Genomic DNA, 22,136 nt, shown 5'->3' with positions numbered 1-22,136 from the left:
TATTCATCCAATATGAAAAATACGTACGTACTAACATGCACGCACGACCAAGCAAATACACAGGCATATATGCACTCATGAACACATACCGTACCTTTCGAGGTACAGCGGGTGAGTCCAGATTGGACTCTCTCCAGTTGCTGCTGGTGAAAGATGGTCTGATCCAATCATTCTCTGGAATGGAAGGAGGTCAAAATAAGTGCACAATCTGCTGTTCTATACCTAGTGCTTATCGTATGCTTAGTTTATCTTTGTCAAGGTTAAAGATTTGTTCCAGGACACTGATGGCAGATTTGGTTCTTATCTGCTGTGCAGACTCACTGTCATAGGTGTGGTGTGGTTTTCTTTCATAAGAAACATCCAAGTCTGTCTCGTTCCATTTTCCAGAGCCGCTCTGCCGTTGTACGCCGTCATCTGAGAGACGACGGCAGTGAGAGTGAATTTAAAGAGGGATTATAGACAGTCAGTTAACTCAAAAAACCTTGACACATTTAAGTTGCCTTCATACAAGCATGATGACTCACCACACACACACACACACACACACACACACACACACACACAGACACACACACTGCACAAGTATGCAACCATAAACAATAAAGCTCTTTGAACGCTAGACTGAAATTCTGAGAGAAATCTTGTTTGTTTTGTGCTTTAACGTTTGACCTGGTTCCTCCTTCCTGAGCTACGCTACAGGTGTGATTCACAGTGCTTTAAAAAAAAAAAAAAAACTAAATCACAAAATAATAAATAAATAAATAAATAAATACATAATCAAATAATAAAAAGAAGACTTTGCTAAGATTTTGCCACACTGCATCTGGTGATTTCTTGCATTTCATTCTCCTCAGGTCATTAATTAATAAATTAGTGAGGAACATTAGTGAGTAATTTCATTTCAAAAATGATTTAAATTGTATATAAAATTAGTTCCTGTTAAAAGATGCAAGTTAGGGTTGAACACATGGCGTCTTCTGTTATTATACTGGTTTACAAGGGAAATTTGTCTACATTGGTCTTATGACATATTAAGCAATGTATTTGTCCAAATAATGAAAAAGATTTGCTGTGCATTTTTACCTGTAGTTTTAAATGGAGTGAAACTGCGTGGCAACGTGCTCGCCATAGGTTGGCTGAAAGGTCCAGGTGAAGGAACTCTGTCCAGCCTGGGTGATCTCCGTCCACTGGTGGGTGAGTCAATCGATGCCACCGGATTGGTTAAGACTTGAAGCATGCTAGGAACAGATGGTTGCTCATATTTGAAGGTAGGTGTGAGTTCAGAAAAGTTGAATGAGCCACTCAGGTTCCGCTCATGTGACCTGGTTGGGTTTGGTGATAACCGGCGTGGGGTATGTGGTGACTGATTTGGGGGCGTCAATGTTCCGTGTGAGTAGACAGGCTCAGTGCGAGTGTTTCGAGGTTGTGTAGAGGTATACTGATAGACCTGGGAGTTTGGGGAGGGCTTTTCTCTAGTGGTAAAGAAAGAGTCTGATGAGTGAATGCTGGGCTCTGAAACTCTGATGGGCGGTGTGGTTTGGGGGAAGGACATGGTGCCTCTATTCTTGCCACTTCCACCTGCATCTCTGATACTGGCAGTGGAAACACTACTGGTGTTGGTGCCAGTCTGAATGGAGCTGATGTTGTCCTGTGGTTTTGAGCTGGAGCTCTATCATAAAAGGGCATAAGAGTACATTCATGATTTCACTTGAGCAAGGTTGAGTAATTCAGTTGAGTAAGTTGCAGTGTGTTTATATAATAAATTACATAACATAATCAAACCTACACAATCTTCTCTGAAAATCATATCTTACTAATATATCAAATACTCCCGAATCTTTAAGGTCTAAAGTAAAGAAGCAATTTGGCTTCCATCCAAGTTACGATATTGACTGTACGTAGAACTAGACAAAAAAAATGATAGAAATCAACGAAACAGGGACGTGGTAGCCTAGTGGTTAAGGTGCTGGTCTACTAATTGGAAGGTTGTGCTTTTGATTCCCACATCCACCAGGCTGCCACTGCTGGGCCCCTGAGCAAGGCCCTTAACCCTCAATTGCTCAGTTGTATAAAATGAGATAAAATGTAAGTTGCTCTGGATAAGGGCATCTGCTTAATACTGTAAATGAAATGTAATTCTCCTCGACAGGGTGGAGAACCCAGGGTTGTAAAACACTTTTCGAGAATTATGCTACTTTGATAGAACAACTAACAGCAGCACACAAAATAAAATGCCCCATGCTTCGGACACACCACATGAGAGTCAATTCCGTGAAAAATAATCCACAGAGCTAATGATAATTAGCTCTACATTCTAATTCACAGCTTTAGTTTTGGTAAATATTGCTAAGAGTCTGAATAGATCACACAAACCCTAGTGTATAGTATGTTCTGATCACAAGCTAATAAAAATACAACTACAGCATACACTATGCAGGCCTAGATCTGCACCCCTTCAAACAACTTCACCTACATGTTTAACTGGTTTATCTCACTGTTTTTGAAGCACTCATTTTGAGACCTTGTAGGAATTGATGCCAGCCAGAAACTATGTAGTTAAATACAAACACATATGTCTTAGGTGGAGCTAACTGACATAATGCATGCTCTCCTTACGTAACTGCCATTCTGCCCTGTCTGCATATGAAAAAAATGATCCTGATCTAAACACTGCCAAGGATAATTTCTAATTAAAATAATAATAATAATAATAATAATAATAATAATAATAATAATAATAATAATAATAATAATAAACCAGTGTAATAGAGCAGTTGGTTGTGAATAAGTCTAATTAGTTACCTGTGCTGTAGAGCTTCCATTACTGTTAGAGGAGATATCCTGCATGAGGGAACTAAACTCACGAGAGAGCTCATCCGCCGTCGCCAGTGACGCGTTCAGATCATCCGTGATGGACTGGACTACAGGTGAAATCAACACAGACCGTCAATAAAATCATGCCCAAACTACACAACACAGAGCACTCGTGGCACATCTCAGCATTCATTCTTAAAATAAATTTCCTAGCTTTAACAATGGATGTTATCATCAGCGCTTCCTGTTTCCCCCCTTTTTAAAGGCCCACATTAATGTTTTCAAGACTTTGGGTCAAAGACAGGGACAAACCAGGAATGCTGGCATAATAACTACTGTTAACTGAGTTCAGATGTATTAGTTGAGGGAGTGAAGGAACAGAGCTGGTGAGTAAATTCTGTAAAACCTTTACCTCCAGAACTATTCACGCATCCAGCAGAAACTCACATGTTAAGCTAATCAACGTAAACAGTGATGTAATCATGGTCTATTTCTAATAAATTTAACCGAAAGCCTGTGGCCTATTACGTCATATTTTATCTTTATCTGACTTGCAGTAGGAAAAGCTTGGTGTAAACCGTTAAAAGACTTTTAACACACTGTATTGAACTTTGAATAGGAATTAACACGATTAACCCTTTTACAGTGTCAACAATCATGAACAGTCAAGAAGAAGAAGAAGAAGAAGCAGAGAAGAAGCAGAGAAAGAAGTAGAAGAAGGGGTTTTCCAGACACCACAACAAATCTAGATTAAAAAACAGATTTATATTTATATATTAATTTATTTATTTATCTATTTATTTGTAATTTAGATATTTGCATAATGTAGCTATAATGTTCTATTCTTTTATTTATCTATTCTATTTATCTATTTTATTTTGGACATTACAATATAAGACTGAAGTTATTATTATTATTATTATTATTATTATTATTATTATTATTATCATTGCTGTTATTTCAGGCATACAAGCATTAATTAAGGACAATGCATTTTCAATATTTCATCAAAGTCTTAAATCAGTTTAAGCTGTAAGAAAGGTATCTGCAACAGTAAAATCAGTATATTCAAATAAATACATAAATAATATATAAATGAATGTAACTAGAACTAACATTATTAACCACTTAATCGGATCTAACATTGGTCTAGTTACTGTAAGTGGTTAACCAACTTCATTACACACATAACTGGAAGTAAAAACGTAAGTGCTGAGGAGCAAGTCATGGCAGATTAATGTGCTGAAATGGAATGAATTCTTCTTTACCGAATGCTGCAGTATTATTTGGCATGCAACGCAATACTTATTTCATTTCACTTCCTCGGAAATGTGTCATTTGCACTGGTAAACATGGATCAGTAGGAAAAGGATTATAAAAATAATGAAGACAATGAGTTTTTTTTCTCACACAGCAAGTTGCTGTTAAAGTTGTTGTTGGAGGACATGACTTCAGGCTCTTTCTGGATGCTTCCGCACCACTTCTGATGAATTCAATACACCTCCTGGGAGATTAAAAAAACAAATAAACACTTCAGTTCAGACAGCCTTTTCCTGAAAGAAACCTGAAAGAAAACAACAATGCCTTTAGATAATACTTAATTGAGATTATGTGTTATGAATCTACACAAAACAGCACAATATTGACGTAGGAAGAAAATCAGTACAAGTCACAAAATTATTCATAAATATAAAACAACATGACTACATACTTATTTACTCCTGTTGTTGTGAACCGATAATTTAGTTAAACAACCTGGCAACAAGCATTATTATTTAATTATTGGTTATTTAAACAAATGGGCCCTCCTATAGTGGAAAGAAATGGAAAGAAAATGGCTTACTTTGAGAGACACTATACACTATACACAGCGCTACCGAGTCCCAGACGATCCAGAAAGCCATAAGTGAAATTATCGATGATATATAATATTCCATTTAGAGTACCAAAACGCACACTGAAGAAGACTATAAATAAGTAAACTATAATAAAGCTATATTTCATTCTATTATATAAAATGCGTTATTGCTTAATGAGACCAGGATTCAAATACAGCACTGCTCATCATCCAGGACAGCATCCCTATGGTGAAGCATGATGGTGGTACAGTAGCATCCTTTTAAGGGAGTGCTTTCCATGAAGGGGAACTGAAAAACTGGGACATGGTTGAGAACAAGATGCTAGTTTAAATCCAAGAACCTAAAGAATTGACCAGTCAAAGCCCTGACCTGAACCTGTTTCAAAATGTGTGGAAAGATAAAAAAAAAAAAAAATGTTGTTTATTAATAGAGTCCATTTTAATCTGACACAATGTGAGAAATTTGATCAGGAAGAATGGGATTAAATATCAGGATCCATATATGCAAAGCTGATAAAGCCATTGCTCAGAACACCCACAGCTACAATAGAAGTCAGAGATGTCACAATTCTTCCCATGTAAACTAAATGGTTTGACCTAAAGAGAACGCATCATAGCATGGAGGTCAGATGGCATTCTTAGAAAAGTAGAAGTATAAAAAGTCTGTTTCAGGCTTCAGGAGACATTTATTAAACGGTTTACTACTGCAGCTTTGTTTAAACTGCTTTCTATTCATCACTGTGTTTCTGGACCTTCTCCAGTATACTGTAAATCCATGGACCTGTCTAGCTGTGCAATATCAGTGTGGCAAACAGATCCTCCTTCTTCTCTCTCTAGCTCTCGGCCTCACCCTGCCAAGGACTGTACGCTCAAAGCCAACTCAGGCACCCATTCATTTTGTGACCTCAGAAACAAAAACTAGTTCAAGTTCAAACAAGTCTCTATTTCAGTCCCTGAGCTTAACTCCATCCTTCTTACGCCACGCACTCATGCAATCATGAATCCTAAAAAGTGCCTACTGAACTCAAATCTGTGATTTATGAAGCTTCCGACTCCTCGGTACAGCCTGACGTACTCACGTGATCGCGCTACTCATTAGCAGTGCTTTGAACTCCATGGTTTTTGCACCTAGACTGGGTGGATCTGCAAGTCCAGACAAGAGCAGCCATAACCTGAAACACCTGTAGAAACTGATGTTGCTGTACACTCATTCTTCCACCTGCAGCACAAGACACCATCTGGTAGACTCACGCTGGCTAACGCTGGGTACTTTTTACGCTATTCATGGGAATAAGGTTTCAATTACTACGAACGTTAGTATAACATGACTCTTAGCGCAAGGTTAAGAGAAGGGGATCATGGATAGAATTCATCATTTATAACAGTATGATTTGTCATTAATGACTATTCCTAGCATGTAGTATAGTAGAGCATGAGCTACTGGCTAGCAAACTGGTGCCACTAAACCAGGGGCGGCCAACACGCGGCTCCCGAGCTGCATGCGGTGGCTCTTTGCCCGGTTTCATGCGGCTCTTACGTTCATACGGAAGTTTGTATTTGTGTTTTTTAATGCGCGTGTTCGCTTTGCTTGAGTTCAATACGGTATTTTCGTCAAACGTGCATGTGTGTGGGATGAAAATACCTAAAAGTTTCCCAGTAGGAGAAAGATCATTTGAGTAAACAATTTGTGTCAAGTTTGCTCTCAAAATGGCAGGGGAAAAAGAAGGTGATGTTCATGTGTGCCCATGTGTATGATGTGGCTCTTTGCAGTAACACAGTAAAAAATGTGGCTCTTGGTCTCTGACTTTTTGGCCACCCCTGCACTAAACTATTAAATGTATCTGTCTGAAGCAAGTGGCTTAAAGTAAATAGTACTTCCTTACTAAAAGCATGATATACAAATCAGGAAAACCTGCTTCACTCCAAAATTTGTGTTTGAATTTGAAATCTCAAATGAGATTTGAAAATCTGAAAATGAGATTTCTAATTGGCGGTCAGCTTTGACTGACAGGAGTGGAAATCTTTGTGGTTTGCTGCTTTTGTAACATATTAACCTCCTCAAGGTTTGGCATTTTGTGCATTCCAAGATGCTTTTCTTCTCAACACAGTTATAAACTGTTATTATTTGCTGTCAGTTCAAACCAGTCTGGCCAGTCGCCACTGAAAAAGGTGTTTCTGTGAACTGGTTATTCTAGACACAATATAGCCGAAAGGATGTGGACACCAGACCCTCACACCAACATAAGGAACTTTACCAGAAAGTTGGAAGAAAACAATAGTCTTGGATGTCTCTGTATGCGCATATTGCCCTGTAATGTGTGTCCGGTGCATTCCAGCGATGTAGTGTCTTATCAGTTTTGGACAAGTGCACACATCAACAGTGTCTGTTTCACATACTCCAGTCACTAAAACCATACTGTCAGGCTGCTATTTAGAGTCAACACCTTCTGCATGACCTCAATGTAGATTCTTATTTCAGACACATATTCCCTGTGTTTGAATTTGGCTCAGATTGCAAATTTTTGTGCATAGCTCTTCATCCTTTCTTTGTATTTCTCACAATCTCTGTGCTGAATTTATTCATTAGTCATTCCAGAGCTCTAGCTCTAGCTCAGTTGTGTGACTAATATTTGGCTTGAATTCAGTTCTATTACAATCCACTGTTGAGCTCCAGTGTAGGGCAGACAAGTGATAAGGGGGCGAGTTCATCACAAATTTGCTGTGGGAGGCTGGAGGGGATTAACGGATTAGGATTATAATGACTATAAATCAATCAAACCTTTTCTCACGTCTCTCATTCCCAATAATTCACTCAGCCTATTTCTCTCTCTCTCTCTCTCTCTCTCTCTCTCTCTCACTCTCTCTCTCGCTCTCTCTCTCTCTCTCTCTCGCTCTCTCCATGTGTGTGTGAGAACAAAGCAGCTGGAAGCTCTGGAAAGCTTTTGTTATCCAAATCTTCTTTTCCAGGCTCTCCTCTTGCCCCTCCCAAGTTTCTGTTCTCCTTGACTCAGATTTCGTCTTCTAAAGTCTCAGATTCTTACACCCTTAATTTCTGAGCCCTTAATTTCCTTAACACACCCAGCAAAGAGGAAACAACTCATAATCGACCTGAAGAGGTTTTGAACACAGATTTGATAAGTAAGCAATAAAACATGTCGGGAGGTACCGTTCTCGTTAAATAATCAAGGATTAGATGGTGTGGTGTGATTCAACATGATGTGACAAGAAGAGGATTTACTGTTGTCACCTTGATTGAGATTATTTTCCTATAACCTCATCAGCGTGTCCTTTCTCCAGTCTGTTTATTTGGATCATCTCTGTGATGGAGTTATTAGTATGACCTATCGAAACGATTCGATATTAGAACGAGTGCAATGACATAAGCCTTGCAGCCAGAACTACTGTTTGAGCGGTGTTATTTCTGACAACAAGTAATGAGCACCTTCTATCCAATCATAATCAAGAAATCAACAGTCCCTAACTCTGTGTTGAAAAGCCCTGAATATATCATCACAATTTGCCAAAATGATGCTCGATCTAAGTGAACATTGCCTCACAATTTGTTATCATTTGAGTTTACGTTAATTAATTAACGCAACTTTTTTGTTTGTGTTTTAAGAATCGTGTAATAAGAGCCGACCTTTGCTAATGGTCTCTAGGATGGCCTCTAGGATACTGTTTGACTATTAGCAAAAAGCTGGCACTGAAACATACCTGACTTTATGATAAAAACACACAGGTCAGTTGTGTTAAATAATTCATTTCAATCCATGATCCTGAAATGGGACGGAATTCCAAATCTTACACAAGATCAAGATCAAGAATTTTGAGTGACTAAGAGCTTTTTTTTTTTTTACACCTGGTCACTTCATGCGTTTTCTGTGACCCGATAGCTATCCGATCGCAAAAAGACCAGGTGTAAATGCCCTCCAGGAGTTAAATGCCCTCCACCACTTCAGGAGGTGGTCTGGGATGCATTTCAGATGGAACTGGACAGGTGTAAATGAATGTGGTTGATCAAGCCACATACGTCGGCGCTATAATCCTCCCAAACGCAAGTACGTCACTCGCAGGTGACTCGCGAGTCGTGCATCAAGCCAGAAACTAATATGATTTCCCACCAGTGCTGGCTCCGATCTTTCACCCAGGTGTCTCGTTGGGTCTTAAAATGCACTGCTGCTGCCAGCGAAAATGCAGCGTGTTCCATTTCAATTACCCCGGAAATGAGGTAAAAATATTTGGATATATTTGGATATCCGTTTCGCCAAGACGCATTTATGTGGTCTAATGTAAATGGAACAGTTTTAACAAATCAGATAGCTATGGGATCAGAGAAAACACATGAAGTGAGCAGGTGTAAAAAGGCCCTAATAGAAAATGTACATACTGTATAAGTATAAACAGTATACAGTATAAACAGGGCTAGGCAGAATATACTGAAAATGTATTAATGGTTGAATATTTGACACACCTTCGTAATCTTTTACTGTGCATAAAATAAAAAAAAATATATATATATATTCAGAATATATTCAGAATACATTCAGAGTACAAACATCCTGATAAGACACAAGTAAGAACTGCACCACTTTTTCTGGTCAACAGTTTTCTTTTCTTTTTTTTTAAGAATGAAAATGACTTTTTATGCTTTACCAAGAATGATCAACATAACTGGACTGAAAATGTAGAAAAGACCAATCTACTTGCTACATACTAAATAAATTTCCCTCGCACAATACGATTAGTAGGCTAATTGGTGGTGCACGGTGGTGGCTCACATGGTTACAGCTATGGGTTTTTAATCGAAATTTCAGGATTCAAGCCCCAGCACGAACAAGCTACCACTTTTGTGCCCTTGAGAAAAGCCCTCATCATGGCTGCCCCTACCATGACCCTCTAACCCCTTACAAACTGGAATATGTAAAGGAATTCATTTCACTTTCATTGTTATGTATATATGATATATAAAAGCTAATTTGTGACCTAGTATATTTCATTATAGCTATAGATGTGTCTAATTTACTAATGTCGCATTTTTAAGGCTTTAATGTATGGAGAATAGGGTTAATCACAAATAAAACAAATAGTTCCAGAAATAAGAATTTTTATTCTAAAAACATACACAAAGGAATGATGTTAATTGTGAAACCTACTACCATTGTTAATTACAAAATCCCTTAATTCTCAATCCTAAAAGACACCAGAGTCGGTCATGACCAGAAAGTGTGGTTATAGTGGTTTTAAAATAATTACTAAACAGGTATCCGATTGGTGTCTATTACAAGTGTTTTTTTGTTTTTTTACTCCTAGAAATTCAAGATCACTGCAGTTCAACACGCTTAAGACAAGTTCATGTGAAATACAACGGCACAAGCACAATGACTGAAACCAGACATGCGATAAGAGGCTTACTATCTGTGTAGAGGGTCACATTAGGGTAGGGCATTTACTCATCAAAAGGTGAGAGATAACAGGAAGAAAGGAAAGGAGGCATTAAATATAAGACATGAGACAAAAGACCCATGAGACATTAAGTATGAGTCACCCCTCTGAATAAGACCTGGCTGAGGTAAGGGTGTTTTTTCTCCAGTTGAAGTCACACTAATTTTCATACAGTAGCAAGAATTCACTTTCTGGCCTGCTTACATCACTACTCCGTCATACGTCTGAATTCTCATGGTGGACTGTTTTAAACCCTGACCTTCCTGTGGTCACTCCTGTTTAAATGTCTCAATAGACAAATTTAAAGAGGTCACAAAAAACAGCCCACATTTCAAAGTTATCACCTCAGTCAGACAGCTAGCATAGATCATCATCATCAATTGAGTTATTATTTAGTTTGTAGCTTTGATGATCTCCTTGGTGCTCAAATAATGACTTGTTGATGGTTGTTAATAGTCTCTGTTAATGCACTTGATCACCTAACTAGATCCGTGTCATTGCATTACATTCATTGTAATATTAACATTTCAATTCATTTTCCGGTTCTAAAAGCAACAACAATAACAAAAACCATGAAATCGAGAAGCACATTGGAACACGGAACAATAAAGGGTGTGATAATACTGGGCATAAAATAATAAGGGGACCTGAAGTCTGTGTGTGAGTGTGAGTGAGTGAGTGAGTGAGTGAGTGAGTGAGTGAGTGAGTGAGTGAGTGGGTGGGTCGGTCAGTCCGTCTGTCCGTCCGTCTGTCTTCTATACCCTTTGATATCCCAAAGGAATTGGGACACAAGGCAGGTAACACCTTGGTTGAGGTAGCACAATACATCACAAAACATAATCTCGCACACACTCGTACAGCCATTTACACACTACAGATAATTTAGACATCAGCCTAAAAAATGCATGTCTTTGAACTGGGGGAGGAAACTGGAGAAACACCCGAAGCATTGAGAAATCATGCAAACTCTGTACACCAGTACTGCTCCCACCATCTCTCAGGGTACGTGGAAGGTATGTATGAAAACCCTTCTCCGTTCTGACACCTAGGTGGTGGAATTAACTTCCCCTAGATTTCTGAACAGTCGAGTCACCGACAGTCATTTCTACAGACCTAGCCAGTCCTGAAAATAGCACTTATAATCAGTAAGACACGACTGTAGACAGTATCAATAGCACTTATAATCAGATAAGACACGACTGGCATCCCTGCAGCTAGTGGCATTCCAACTAGAAGTGGTGATGATGATGATGACGACACAATGGCATAACGCTAAGTTCACTCCGATTTCTGTGGGCCATCATCTGACCCATGAATCATATGATTCACAAAGCCATGTGCTAAACATTCCTCAGCAGTCACACTAAGTCTCCACCCAAAACACTGCTACTAATAAGGCACTTCCAAAGTCAACTCAGACTCAGGATACTTGTGGATCCATGAACTTTACCCCTGCATATTTGCAAACCGGTTGTACTGACAGGAATGAGGTGGGCTTTTTGTAGCATCTTCAACTTGAGCGACGTTTAATAATGTTGCCCCTTATGTTGTTCACCTGCACCATGATTACTATTTGCTGCACAAAGGCAATGTTTCTGATCATTCTTACAAAGTATAAAATGAAAAACAATACATTATGTACTGTATGTAGCAGAGATGGAGGACTCAAGTCATATGACTTCACTCAAGTCAGACTTAAGTCGCAAATTTGAGACTTGAGACTTTGACTTGACATTCATGACTTGAGACTTGACTCGGACTTGAGTTAAATAACTCCGAGATGGGGGACTCGTCTTGACTCGTGTCAGACTTAAGTCGCAAATTTGAGAGTTGACCAAAAAAAGACTCGACTTGACTTTGACTTGACATTCATGACTTGAGACTTACTTGTGACTTGCACATATGTGACTTACTCCCACCTCCGGTATGTAGATTGTAAGTATGCAGTGTTTTGTTATGTTTAAGGACACAAACTCACAAACCTGCACATGAACCCAAACTCACAAACCATCATTTGAGGGTGAATTACTCTGGTTAACGTTACTGCAATTGTGCTGTGCTGTGTTGTTGTAAGCACATTCTTTTTGCCTTTTGTCTTAGAATAGAAATTGATAATCAAAAAAATAAATAAATAAATAAATAAACACTTGCACCCAAAATTACAAGCTTGCGTTCAGACGCAAGGTCACGAACTTCATGCCAAACTAACACATGGACCAAAACTCACAAACAGAGCTCAAGAGCCAAAATCAAACGCGCACAAAGACCAAAATAACACATGGACCCAATCATCCATGTAAACCAAAATATGAACCAGAAACCTAAACTTGAACCAAATTCACAAAAGAAAACATGTCATGTCAAAAAAAGCTAATTAGAAATGTTCAAATTTGAAATTCTGCATTATCTACATGCATACAAAAACATATGGTTCCATTTGATGGGTTGGTTGAATCTCTGTTTTTTTAGAGCCGTTCCCCATCCTCTGTTGTTGGGAGCCTGTAGTCTATGAAATGGGACACTGGACACTCTGGACAGGGAACCGATGCGTCACAGGGAACAATCGTTCTCACACAAGACAGACAATTTAGAGATACCGATCAGCCTGCAAGCATGTAGCTTAAGCAGGTATAAGCTCAAATGGTTACATGTTACATGACTAGCAGAGCTACAGAACAGGGAATGAACCCTCGAAGAATAGGAAGAACTTACAAACTCCATGCAGGTAGAATGAAGGCAAGAATAAAACCCCGAACCGCCAACAACAAAGGTGTTAAGACAAACATGCTAACACTAACCCACATTGCCCCCATAGTGAAAACTGAAAAACAAGTCAAGAACAAAAACAAGAAATTCAATACACCACATCAAGGATCTCAGGAAGGCCATACAATACAAAATTTGCATACAATACAAACTAAAAGAAAGAATAAAGACTTAGACAGGAAGCTCCTTTCCTTAGAAAGTCTAACGTTTCCTATAATGACACACAACGCTGTGAGAAATGGAAAGGAGTTTAAGCAATATAATTCTGCACTAAAGCGTCCAGCGCACTCGCTCGATCGGTTTCAAATTTCTGACACAAGTAATTCTTCTGAAACTACTTCTTAGGAATCTTAAGAATTTGAAGAAATTCGATGATGCTCCTGCACAAAAAGAGTTTGCTAATCATCAATGCAGAGAAAAGTAAACGAGGACTGGCGAAACGGAAGGTCACTTATATTTCCCACCTTTAACAACACTATAACAGGTCATTCACAACATTATGAACGATTATACTTTAAAGGAAATATGTTATAAGAAATCAACAACAGGGTAGTGCGATGAAGCGGGATGTGAAGCCGAGTTACTCTTACATCCTCTTATATTACCACAATATTTTTTTTTTACTTACACACAGCTATTATTATTATTAGAATTATTTCTTCTCAACTTTTTTCTCAGAGGCCAAAAAAAATTCAATTTGTGACCTATTCAACCTATTTCATGATATTTATATTCAGCAATGATTTATTTTTGTCACACTTCAATGGACTTGCTTGTGAATTTTCAATCATTTGACTAAGCAATGAGGATTTCTATTGGCTTAAGGATCGGCTGTTAGGTTTTATGACACAATAACACTTTCCACTTCTCGGGTTTCCTCTTCTCAAAATTTCCAGTGAGAAATTCCTTAAATCCATTTTGTTTGTTTTTGTTGTTTTGTTTTTTGCGGAAAAAAGTGTCTTTAGGACTAAAATTGTAAATAAATTAAAAAAAAAAAAAATCAGCTGCTCCTTATTATTTTGGGGTCTCAACAGTAGATAATCCTCATTCAGACATTCGCACAGGATTTAGGCCAACTATCCGTCCTCACACAACCCTCCCTACCTTAACCAGGCTTGGGACCTCCTCCAAATGACGCACGAATTAAAAAAAAGGAAGAAAAAAGAAAAGAAAAATGTACTACACACTAAAATATTTCACTTTATTGATGTAAAGGATTTAATTAGTTTGTTCTGACATTTTGGCACCAGTATATATATATACTTTGCATAGGTGTGTATGTGTGTGGCAGAATAATTATTGAATATCAAAGAAGATTTTCATCAGAAGCATGTCTGAGCAGGTGAATAAAACAACATAGCAATGTTGCTCAGCTGGATCTTAAAGCTTTAGGCTCCGGGCCAATGTTTGCTTGTTGCAACATTCAGATATCTTTGTCGAAGTATTACAGGTTGCAAATATACGAATTGTTTCTCTTCATGTATTTAAAACAAAAACTACTCTGTTTTTCCTGAAATGTTTACCGTTGATTTAGTATGCAATTCACATTAGTATAATCACTGTACATCCTCTAGATTTGCCTTCCTTTTACATTATCCATAACAATGACTAAAGGTTTTTTCTCTTACCTTTGCAGACTGCATGCAAAGTTTGGACTCGGCTTAGAATTCACAAGAACATACACAACTGTGTATACAAATGCTCTCTATGGTTCTAGTTATCTGGAACTGTGATCTAGCACTAAATTGTTTTGATTAGAAAGTATAAAGGAACTCTCACATATGTCATTTAATCTGAATTGAACCCTGGCCGGTTTACCTGCATGTTTCGTTGGACAAGTGTTTGCACAACAGCAATGTTGCAAGTGTTCAAGGCTGATTCAGTTTATAACCATTTTAACTGCCGCATTTTAAGCATATGTTGTTGTTCTTTTGGCTGCTCCCTGTTTGGAGTCACCGCCGCTAATCATTTGGGTGGCACATTTGATTGGGCACAGGTTTTGCACCAGACACCCTTCCTGACACGACCAAGCTTTTATTCGGGCTTGGGACCGGCACTGAGCGTGAGCCCCACACTGGCTGGATTAGCTCCCTTGCCTAAAAATTGAAAGGCAAACTCAACAAATAAATAGGTCTAATAATTCTAATAGTTTTGGAAAATATATATATTTTCTATCCATAGCCTTTTATCATAACCCAGTTATTACAACAGATAGAAAAGAACAGGCAGAAACTAAGGATAGGAAGTGAAGCAAAGCTGATGCACTGATCCATTTCCACCGAGTTTTATTTACTTACTGTGAGTCTAAATGCATTAACACCACATCATTTAGAAAGAAAAACTGGCAACAAAGAGGCTGAAAGACTTGACATTGAGGATACTAACAAACTTAATGACTTAGAAATACAATTACAGTACTGAAACACCAGAATTCTAGGACAGTGCAAAACTAGGAGACTGGAAAGGAATTGCTATATGCTTCAGACACAAACACACGAAGTGTGAAGACTCACATTTCACATAAGTGTTTATTATGATAAATCAGAAATGTGTAGCCTTTTAAATGTTTGATCGCACTAGACACCTGGCTAACTAAATCAAACTGGTTGGTGTTGAGGTGTAAAGCAAATGCAAATAACTGATGGAATAATTGGTTAATTGGAATAATTATTTGTGTTGGTTATGTGTTGCTTGAACATCAGCTCTGGCAATAGAGCTGGCCACAAGACAAATAAGTTTTTAACTGACGCACTTGGACTAATATGTTATTGCTTTTTTTTTTTTTTTTTTTAAATCAAAGCCTACATATAATCCTAGATATTGTGAAGCTATTTATAAGGAAGTGTTTACTCAAGTGTCTCAAGTATCGATTCTTTTAATATCCTACAACAGCAAGCCCTGTCATGTTTAATCCTTAATAATTGAACTGTGCAGTGCTGTGTTAGTTCTTAGTGGTTTTATTTTTTTAAAGAAAGACTTCCATAATAATGATAGTGTTTGTAAGACACTTGTCAATACAATCTCGGATAATGGAGGGAATCTCCATTGCACGGATGAGACTGGAGCGATTTAGAGCAATCACAACCAATACCTGCTTGGTTTTTAGTCCTAAACTTGTCATAAACTTGACTTAAATGTAAATAGGAAGCTGGATTCCTGATTTTTCTAAGGTTAGCATTTCCTCTCACTTCTTACCATACTGTGTATTTTTCCTATGATCATACCGGACTTTAAATATATATCAGATCATATAATCTGTTGTGGATGCCGATAACACCAGGCACCCCTGGTGTGCATTGTTTCTTCATAGTCATGATCATTTTCAAACATCACTGAGATTCAGAAGTGTTTTACAGAGAACGCTACAAGTTCTCACTTGTTTTAGTAGAGGTCGGCTACCACTTGTGCTGCCAGGTTGGATTTTAGTTTTTAGAATAAAACAGTTAATTCTACTTTTTTTCAGTATGCAATTTGACCAGTTTTGGATCCTTGAGATTGGCTAACATCTGATTCTCATTAAGGTTCCATGACAACACACACACACACACACACACACACACACACACACACACACACACAGAAAGTCATTGGAATGTTGGAACATTCCTGACATTCCTGGATTGTTGGCAAATATAACAGAAATAACAATTATGTGTTTTATGTTGTTAGTTTGGGTAAGAAATGTAACTTTTCTAAATCACTCAGTCTCTCTCTCTCTCTCTCTCTCTCTCTCTCACACACACACACACACACACACACACACACACACACACACACACACAATGTCTCATGTGTGATGTATAGCATATAACCCGACTTTTTAGTGTGAACTTTTACATCAAAATAATGTCTCTACCCTGGCGTTGCATTTAAAAAACACACCCATGTGTAAATAACCACTTTTAACAAGCTTTAAAGTGAGTTAATGAGTTAGTGCGCATGCGCAGCGCTGTTTAAAAAAACAGCCCCAAAGAGAAAATCACGCCGCTTTACCTACCCCTATAAAGTAGCCGGCGGCTGTAATTCTGTTGTTACGGATGGAAACACTTCTCCTAAGCCTTGTTAACTGCTGTAGTCTGTTTCCTCCAGATTAAAACTGCAGTCTGCATGTCTTCCTTTTAGGAAAACAGCAGACGATTCCTCTTTACTGGAGAGATATTATTCAGTAGTTTTATGTCCTGCCCACTGCTGCTGCTGCACTGCTCTCAAACTCCACCCAGGTGTGTGTGTGTGTGTGTGTGTGTGTGTGTGTGTGTGTGTGTGTGTGTGTGTGTGTGTGTGTGTGTGTGTGTGTGTGACAGGTACACAAGGCCCAGGGCCTGCAAACAATCTGGAGGTTTTATTAATGTACTTACACACTTATTCCCACGGGAAAATAATAATAATATCATACTTATAATATCACACCTCCAGGGTTGGGGGGGTCGATTCCCGCCTCCGCCTTGTGTGTGTGGAGTTTGCATGTTCTCCCCGTGCCTCAGGGGTTTCCTCCGGGTACTCCGGTTTCCTCCCCCGGTCCAAAGACATGCATGGTAGGTTGATTGGCATCTCTGGAAAAATTTTCTGTAGTGTGTGATTGCGTGAGTGAATGAGAGTGTGTGTGTGCCCTGGGATGGGTTGGCACTCCGTTCAGGGTGTATCCTGCCTTGATGCCCAAAGATGCTTGAGATAGGTAGTTCGGATAAGTGGTAGAAAATGAATGAATTAATGAATGAATGAATACTTTTATTATAATAATAATAATAATAATAATAATAATAATAATAATAATAATAATAATAATAATATCATACTGTATGTGTATTGATAAAAAGCAATACAATTATTATATAAATACTATATCGTATATTAATAATGATGATAATTATAACAATAATAATAATGCATCGTTTAGATTCGTTCTTTTATTATTATTATTATTATTATTATTATTATTATTATTATTGTGACGTTTTGTATACATTTGTTCAACCATTTTTACATTAACAATAATGAATTTAATATACAATACATATGTATCATGACGTTATATTAATATTTTTTATTTTGATATCATTTTAATTTTTATTATTCATTATTATACAGTATAATTGTTATTATTTAGTATTTAATAAATCTTTAAATAATACCAGTCTCTGCGCAGAATTCGGCGATCTACATTACAAACACGGACTACATTTTCCGGGGGAGATTAGGTGAAGATTTGACAAATATAAACGCAAAGCGTAATTGTATGTAAAAAAAAAACACATGTTGTCGGAGCTCTGATATGTATATGATTTAATATTCTTGATCAAACACACACATACTCTGGGAAGGTATTTTAAAGAATAGTGTATTTTAAAGGACAGTATTTATGGGACAGTTTTAAACTTATTTTGCGCAATAGTAACGCAACGAGTATGCACGCAAGTGCTTTCTAATTTGACCGCAAGTTCTATTTTTTGTCCCGCCTTCCTTTAGTGACGCACTTCCGCCAAGATGGTAGTAGGCGCTTTCCCTATTGCAAAGCTGCTCTATTTGGGCGTTCGTCAGCTCAGCAAACCAGTGGCCAACAGAATTAAAGCAGGAGCGAGGAGAAGTGAATTCTTCAAGAATTACATATGTCGTCCTCCGGCAAATGGTAAGTACGGTTACAGAGTTAAGGTTGAAAATGAAAGCAGGGTTGATTGAATAGCCGGAAGCAGAACAGCGCAGTTTACATCCAATAGGATTGTTTTGTAAAATATCGCTTAGCCAATTAGGACCGTTGTTGGACCAACAAGCTGTTATAGATTAATCATTGAACCAATGAAAAGCTAAGAGGCGGGTACTTACCCATCGAGATGTCATTGAGTGTTGAACATTTGAAAGTGCCTTTTACTGACAAACTAACAGAAATCATATAAACCAATAATTATACATTTTTAGGGAGTTACATCTCTGTCCTGTGACAATATTGGGACATTCTTTTTGAGAATATTAATTGGAAATTGAGTTGTACTTAATAATAATAATAATACAATAATAATAATAATAATAATAATAGAAAATAAATATTGCATTAATAATAATAATAATAATAATAATAATAATCCACATGTGTTTTGTGGATCTGGAGAAGCCATTTGACTGTGTCCTTCGTGGTGACCTGTGGGGGTGCTAAGGGCTGCCCGGTCCCTATATGACCAGAGCAGGAGTTTGGTTCGCTTTGCCGGCAGTAAGTCAGACTTGTTCCTGGTGCTTGTTGGTCTCCGGCAGGGTTGCCCTCTGTCACCTGTCCTGTTCATTATTTATATGGACAGGATTTCTAGGGGGGCCGGAGGGAGTCCGGTTTGGGGACCACAGGATTTCGTCTCTGCTTTTTGCAGATGATGTTGTCTTGTTGGCTTTCTCAAATCAGGACCCTCAGTGTGCACTGGGATGGTTTGCATCCGAGTGTGAAGCGGCGGGGATGAGAATCAGCACCTCTTGCCCCCTTCAGGTTGGTGGAAAGCTCCTGCCTCAAGTGGAGGAGTTTAAGTATCTTGGGGTCTTGTTCACGAGTGAGGGAAGGGCGGAGCGGTGTATCCTCTGCAATGATGACCGGTCGATATACCGGTCTGTTGTGGTGAAGGAAGAGCTGAGCTGCAAGGCGAAGCTCTCTATTTACGAGTCGATCTACGTTCCTACCCTCTCCTATGGTCATGACTTTCCTCCGTAGGGTGGCTGGGCGCTCCCTTAGCGATAGGGTGAGGAGCTCGGTCACTCGGGAGGAGCTCAAAGTAGAGCCGCCACTCCTCCACATCGAGAGATGGCTCGGGCATCTGTTCCGCATGCCTTCTGGACGCCTCCCTGGGGAGGTGTTCCGGGCATGTCCAACCGGCAAGAGGCCCCTGGGACACGCTGGAGGGACTATGTCTCTCGGCTGGCCTGGGAACGCCTCGGTATTCCCCCAGAAGAGCTGGAGGAAGTGACTGGGGAGAGGGAAATCTGTGCGTCCCTGCTTAGACTGCTGCCCCCGTGCCCCGGTTCCGGATAAGCGGTAGAAAATGGAATTGAATAATAATAATAGGTGAACTATATTTAAAAATTATACTTAATTTATCCAATGTCTACCAAATTTTTATATCAGATTTTTGTACATTTTGTAATGTAAATACAGAATCTGCGCCTTTTTGATTATGTAAACTGGACTCGATATAGATTTGGTGAAGATATGGTGACGCTTTCTACACACAATTTATTTGTATAGCGCTTTTAACAATTAAAAATTGTCTCAAAGCAGCTTTACAGAACATAAACATAGAACAAAAGGTTATTATAAAGAATAATATAAAGATTAATAGAATACAAAAAAAATCAAGATTAATATTAGATATATTTAAATGTGTTTGTATTTATCCCCATTGAGCAGGTCTGAGGTGACTCAGGTGACTGTGGGGAGGAAAAACTCCCTTGAATGGTAAAGGAAGAAACTTTGAGAGGAACCAGACTCAAAGGGGAACTTCAGCCTCATTTGGGTGACACTGGAGGGTGTGATTATAAATATACAGTCTGATAAATGTTGTATTGATGAGGAGATTGTTGTCCTCAAAGACCACATGGAGTTTCATCTCCTCTTTAATATAGCAGAGTCTAACTGGAGCTGGTAAATCTCTAGATGCCTCAGGATCCTCACAGAGTCGGCCTCGTCTCAGCGGAGGTCCAAAGTATTCATGGAACAGAAGACAATAACATTAGTATTGAACATTTATTTATTTATTTGTCTCTGTTTGTTAGGAAAAGGTTTTCTGCCACAATAAAATATGAGCTGTTATGAAAATAACAGTTTATAGGTGCCTGATGATAGTGATGTACATGTTCCATATCATTGTAATGTAAACTATATATGGTTAAAGGTATAACAATGTGGTTTATTAATTTTGTTCTAAACCTATATCTATTGTCTTATTGTTATTTTCCTATAAAAGCATAGACTGAAAAGGGGTTTGTACTAATAGCTAGTTATGTTTGTCATTCTGAAGCATACCACTGGATCGAGATGAAAACGAAGATGAGGATAATGGGCTTTCGTGGCTCTGCCATCAAACCACTTAACGAGGATGCGGCTGCAGAGCTGGGAGCCGAACTGCTCGGCGAGGCCATCATCTTTATCATCGGCGGCGGCTGCCTCGTACTCGAGTACAGCAGGCAGGCGGCAAACAGCCGGAGAAAGGAAGAGGAGCTGAATGTCACGATCAGCAGCCTGCAGACACAAATCGGAGAGCTTGCCCTGACCACAGAAACTTTAGACGCTCAGCTTCGTGAGGTCAACAGGCTTCTACTGTCCTTGCCGTCTGCCCCGAGTGGCAAATAACAACCATAAACATTAACACGTGGCTTTGAGTGTAACAGACAGACTAAATCTGTATGTGTGATGTCCTACAATACAAAGAAGCAACAACATGATATATAATGACACTTAATTAAAATCCTTCCACACACACACAACCTGTCATCAACATTTAAGAGGGCAACAGAACCTGTGATTTAGTACGTCTTCATTTTGTGGCTTGGTTCAGTATTGCATATATGGAGAGCAAATGATTCATATATCACACTCACCAGAAACATTTCATTAGAAAACTGAGTTTGATTTGATGGCTGTAGCTTGTTTAAGGTCATTTCAAATAAGCTAATTCTTTGCTGAATCCGGTTATTTAATATCGACTGTTTGCTGCTCACAGTGAGGGAACTTAAAGTGCAGTTCCTTTGGTTGGGTTAGCGATGCTATTTTTTTGCACTCAGCTATTCCATTGAAATGAGTCTGATGTGTTCGAGCGATGCAAAGGAGACTGCAAATAGGCTAGGGATCATTTTATTAATGATAAATTTGACAAAATTGACTCAAATTTGTGATAACAAACCTCATGCCTGTGTAGTGCTACCGTTTGTTTTGAAGAACGGATGGAACGTGCAGTGCGAGAAGTGTATATTGATTATTGTAAAATAAAATAAATGTACTATATCTTATTTTCGTTTTTTTTTTTATTTACATAAAACCGACTGCCATCGTTTTATCCGTTTATCCGCTTCTGAAGTTTTTTCTGCACAAAAAATATGTAGAAAGCACTAGCGTAGATTTTAACTAACACGTTAAAAAGAATTGCATGCGAGATATTAAACAATGAAACTGCGATTCATTTATTTTATTTATGTTTTATTCAAGCAGGGTATATTTTGTTTCCAGTGTCTGAATATTCTTAAGAATTACAAATGCATTACTGTTTGAAAGGGTGTACTTGCTTTATTATGC

The 22,136-nt window shown here is 38.4% G+C and overlaps 2 protein-coding genes across 2 annotated transcripts in view; one reads left to right on the top strand and one right to left on the bottom strand.

The window, feature by feature from the left end:
* The window catches only part of ppp1r13l (protein phosphatase 1, regulatory subunit 13 like), a 29,327-nt gene extending 12,270 nt beyond the window's left edge, over positions 1 to 17,057 (bottom strand). The window contains exons 1-6 of the mRNA XM_027135008.2: positions 16,878 to 17,057; positions 4,225 to 4,318; positions 2,803 to 2,921; positions 1,084 to 1,669; positions 322 to 414; positions 95 to 174 (exon numbers count right to left, since the gene is read on the bottom strand). Coding sequence (XP_026990809.2) covers positions 95 to 174; positions 322 to 414; positions 1,084 to 1,669; positions 2,803 to 2,921; positions 4,225 to 4,261 — 915 coding nt within the window. The 5' untranslated portion in view covers positions 4,262 to 4,318; positions 16,878 to 17,057. The remainder of the gene's footprint in view (positions 1 to 94; positions 175 to 321; positions 415 to 1,083; positions 1,670 to 2,802; positions 2,922 to 4,224; positions 4,319 to 16,877) is intronic.
* Positions 16,962 to 21,848, top strand: opa3 (outer mitochondrial membrane lipid metabolism regulator OPA3). Its single transcript, XM_027135228.2, has 3 exons — positions 16,962 to 17,100; positions 18,344 to 18,503; positions 20,866 to 21,848. Exons 2-3 carry the CDS (start codon positions 18,362 to 18,364, stop codon positions 21,195 to 21,197), a joined length of 474 nt encoding a protein of 157 aa, XP_026991029.1. The 5' UTR covers positions 16,962 to 17,100; positions 18,344 to 18,361; the 3' UTR covers positions 21,198 to 21,848.
* The last annotated feature ends 288 nt before the right edge of the window (positions 21,849 to 22,136 follow it).

Source organism: Tachysurus fulvidraco, chromosome 13 (genome assembly GCF_022655615.1).
Source record: "Tachysurus fulvidraco isolate hzauxx_2018 chromosome 13, HZAU_PFXX_2.0, whole genome shotgun sequence".
In the NCBI taxonomy this organism is placed as follows: Eukaryota; Metazoa; Chordata; class Actinopteri; order Siluriformes; family Bagridae; genus Tachysurus; species Tachysurus fulvidraco.
This window is presented reverse-complemented; position numbering and strand designations above follow the sequence as displayed.

Coding starts and splice junctions, on each gene's coding strand:
- opa3 (XM_027135228.2), top strand. CDS start 18,362: ATGGTAGTAGGCGCTTTCCCTATTGCAAAGCTGCTCTATTTGGGCGTT. Junction 18,504..20,865: donor ATGTCGTCCTCCGGCAAATG/GTAAGTACGGTT, acceptor GTCATTCTGAAG/CATACCACTGGATCGAGATG.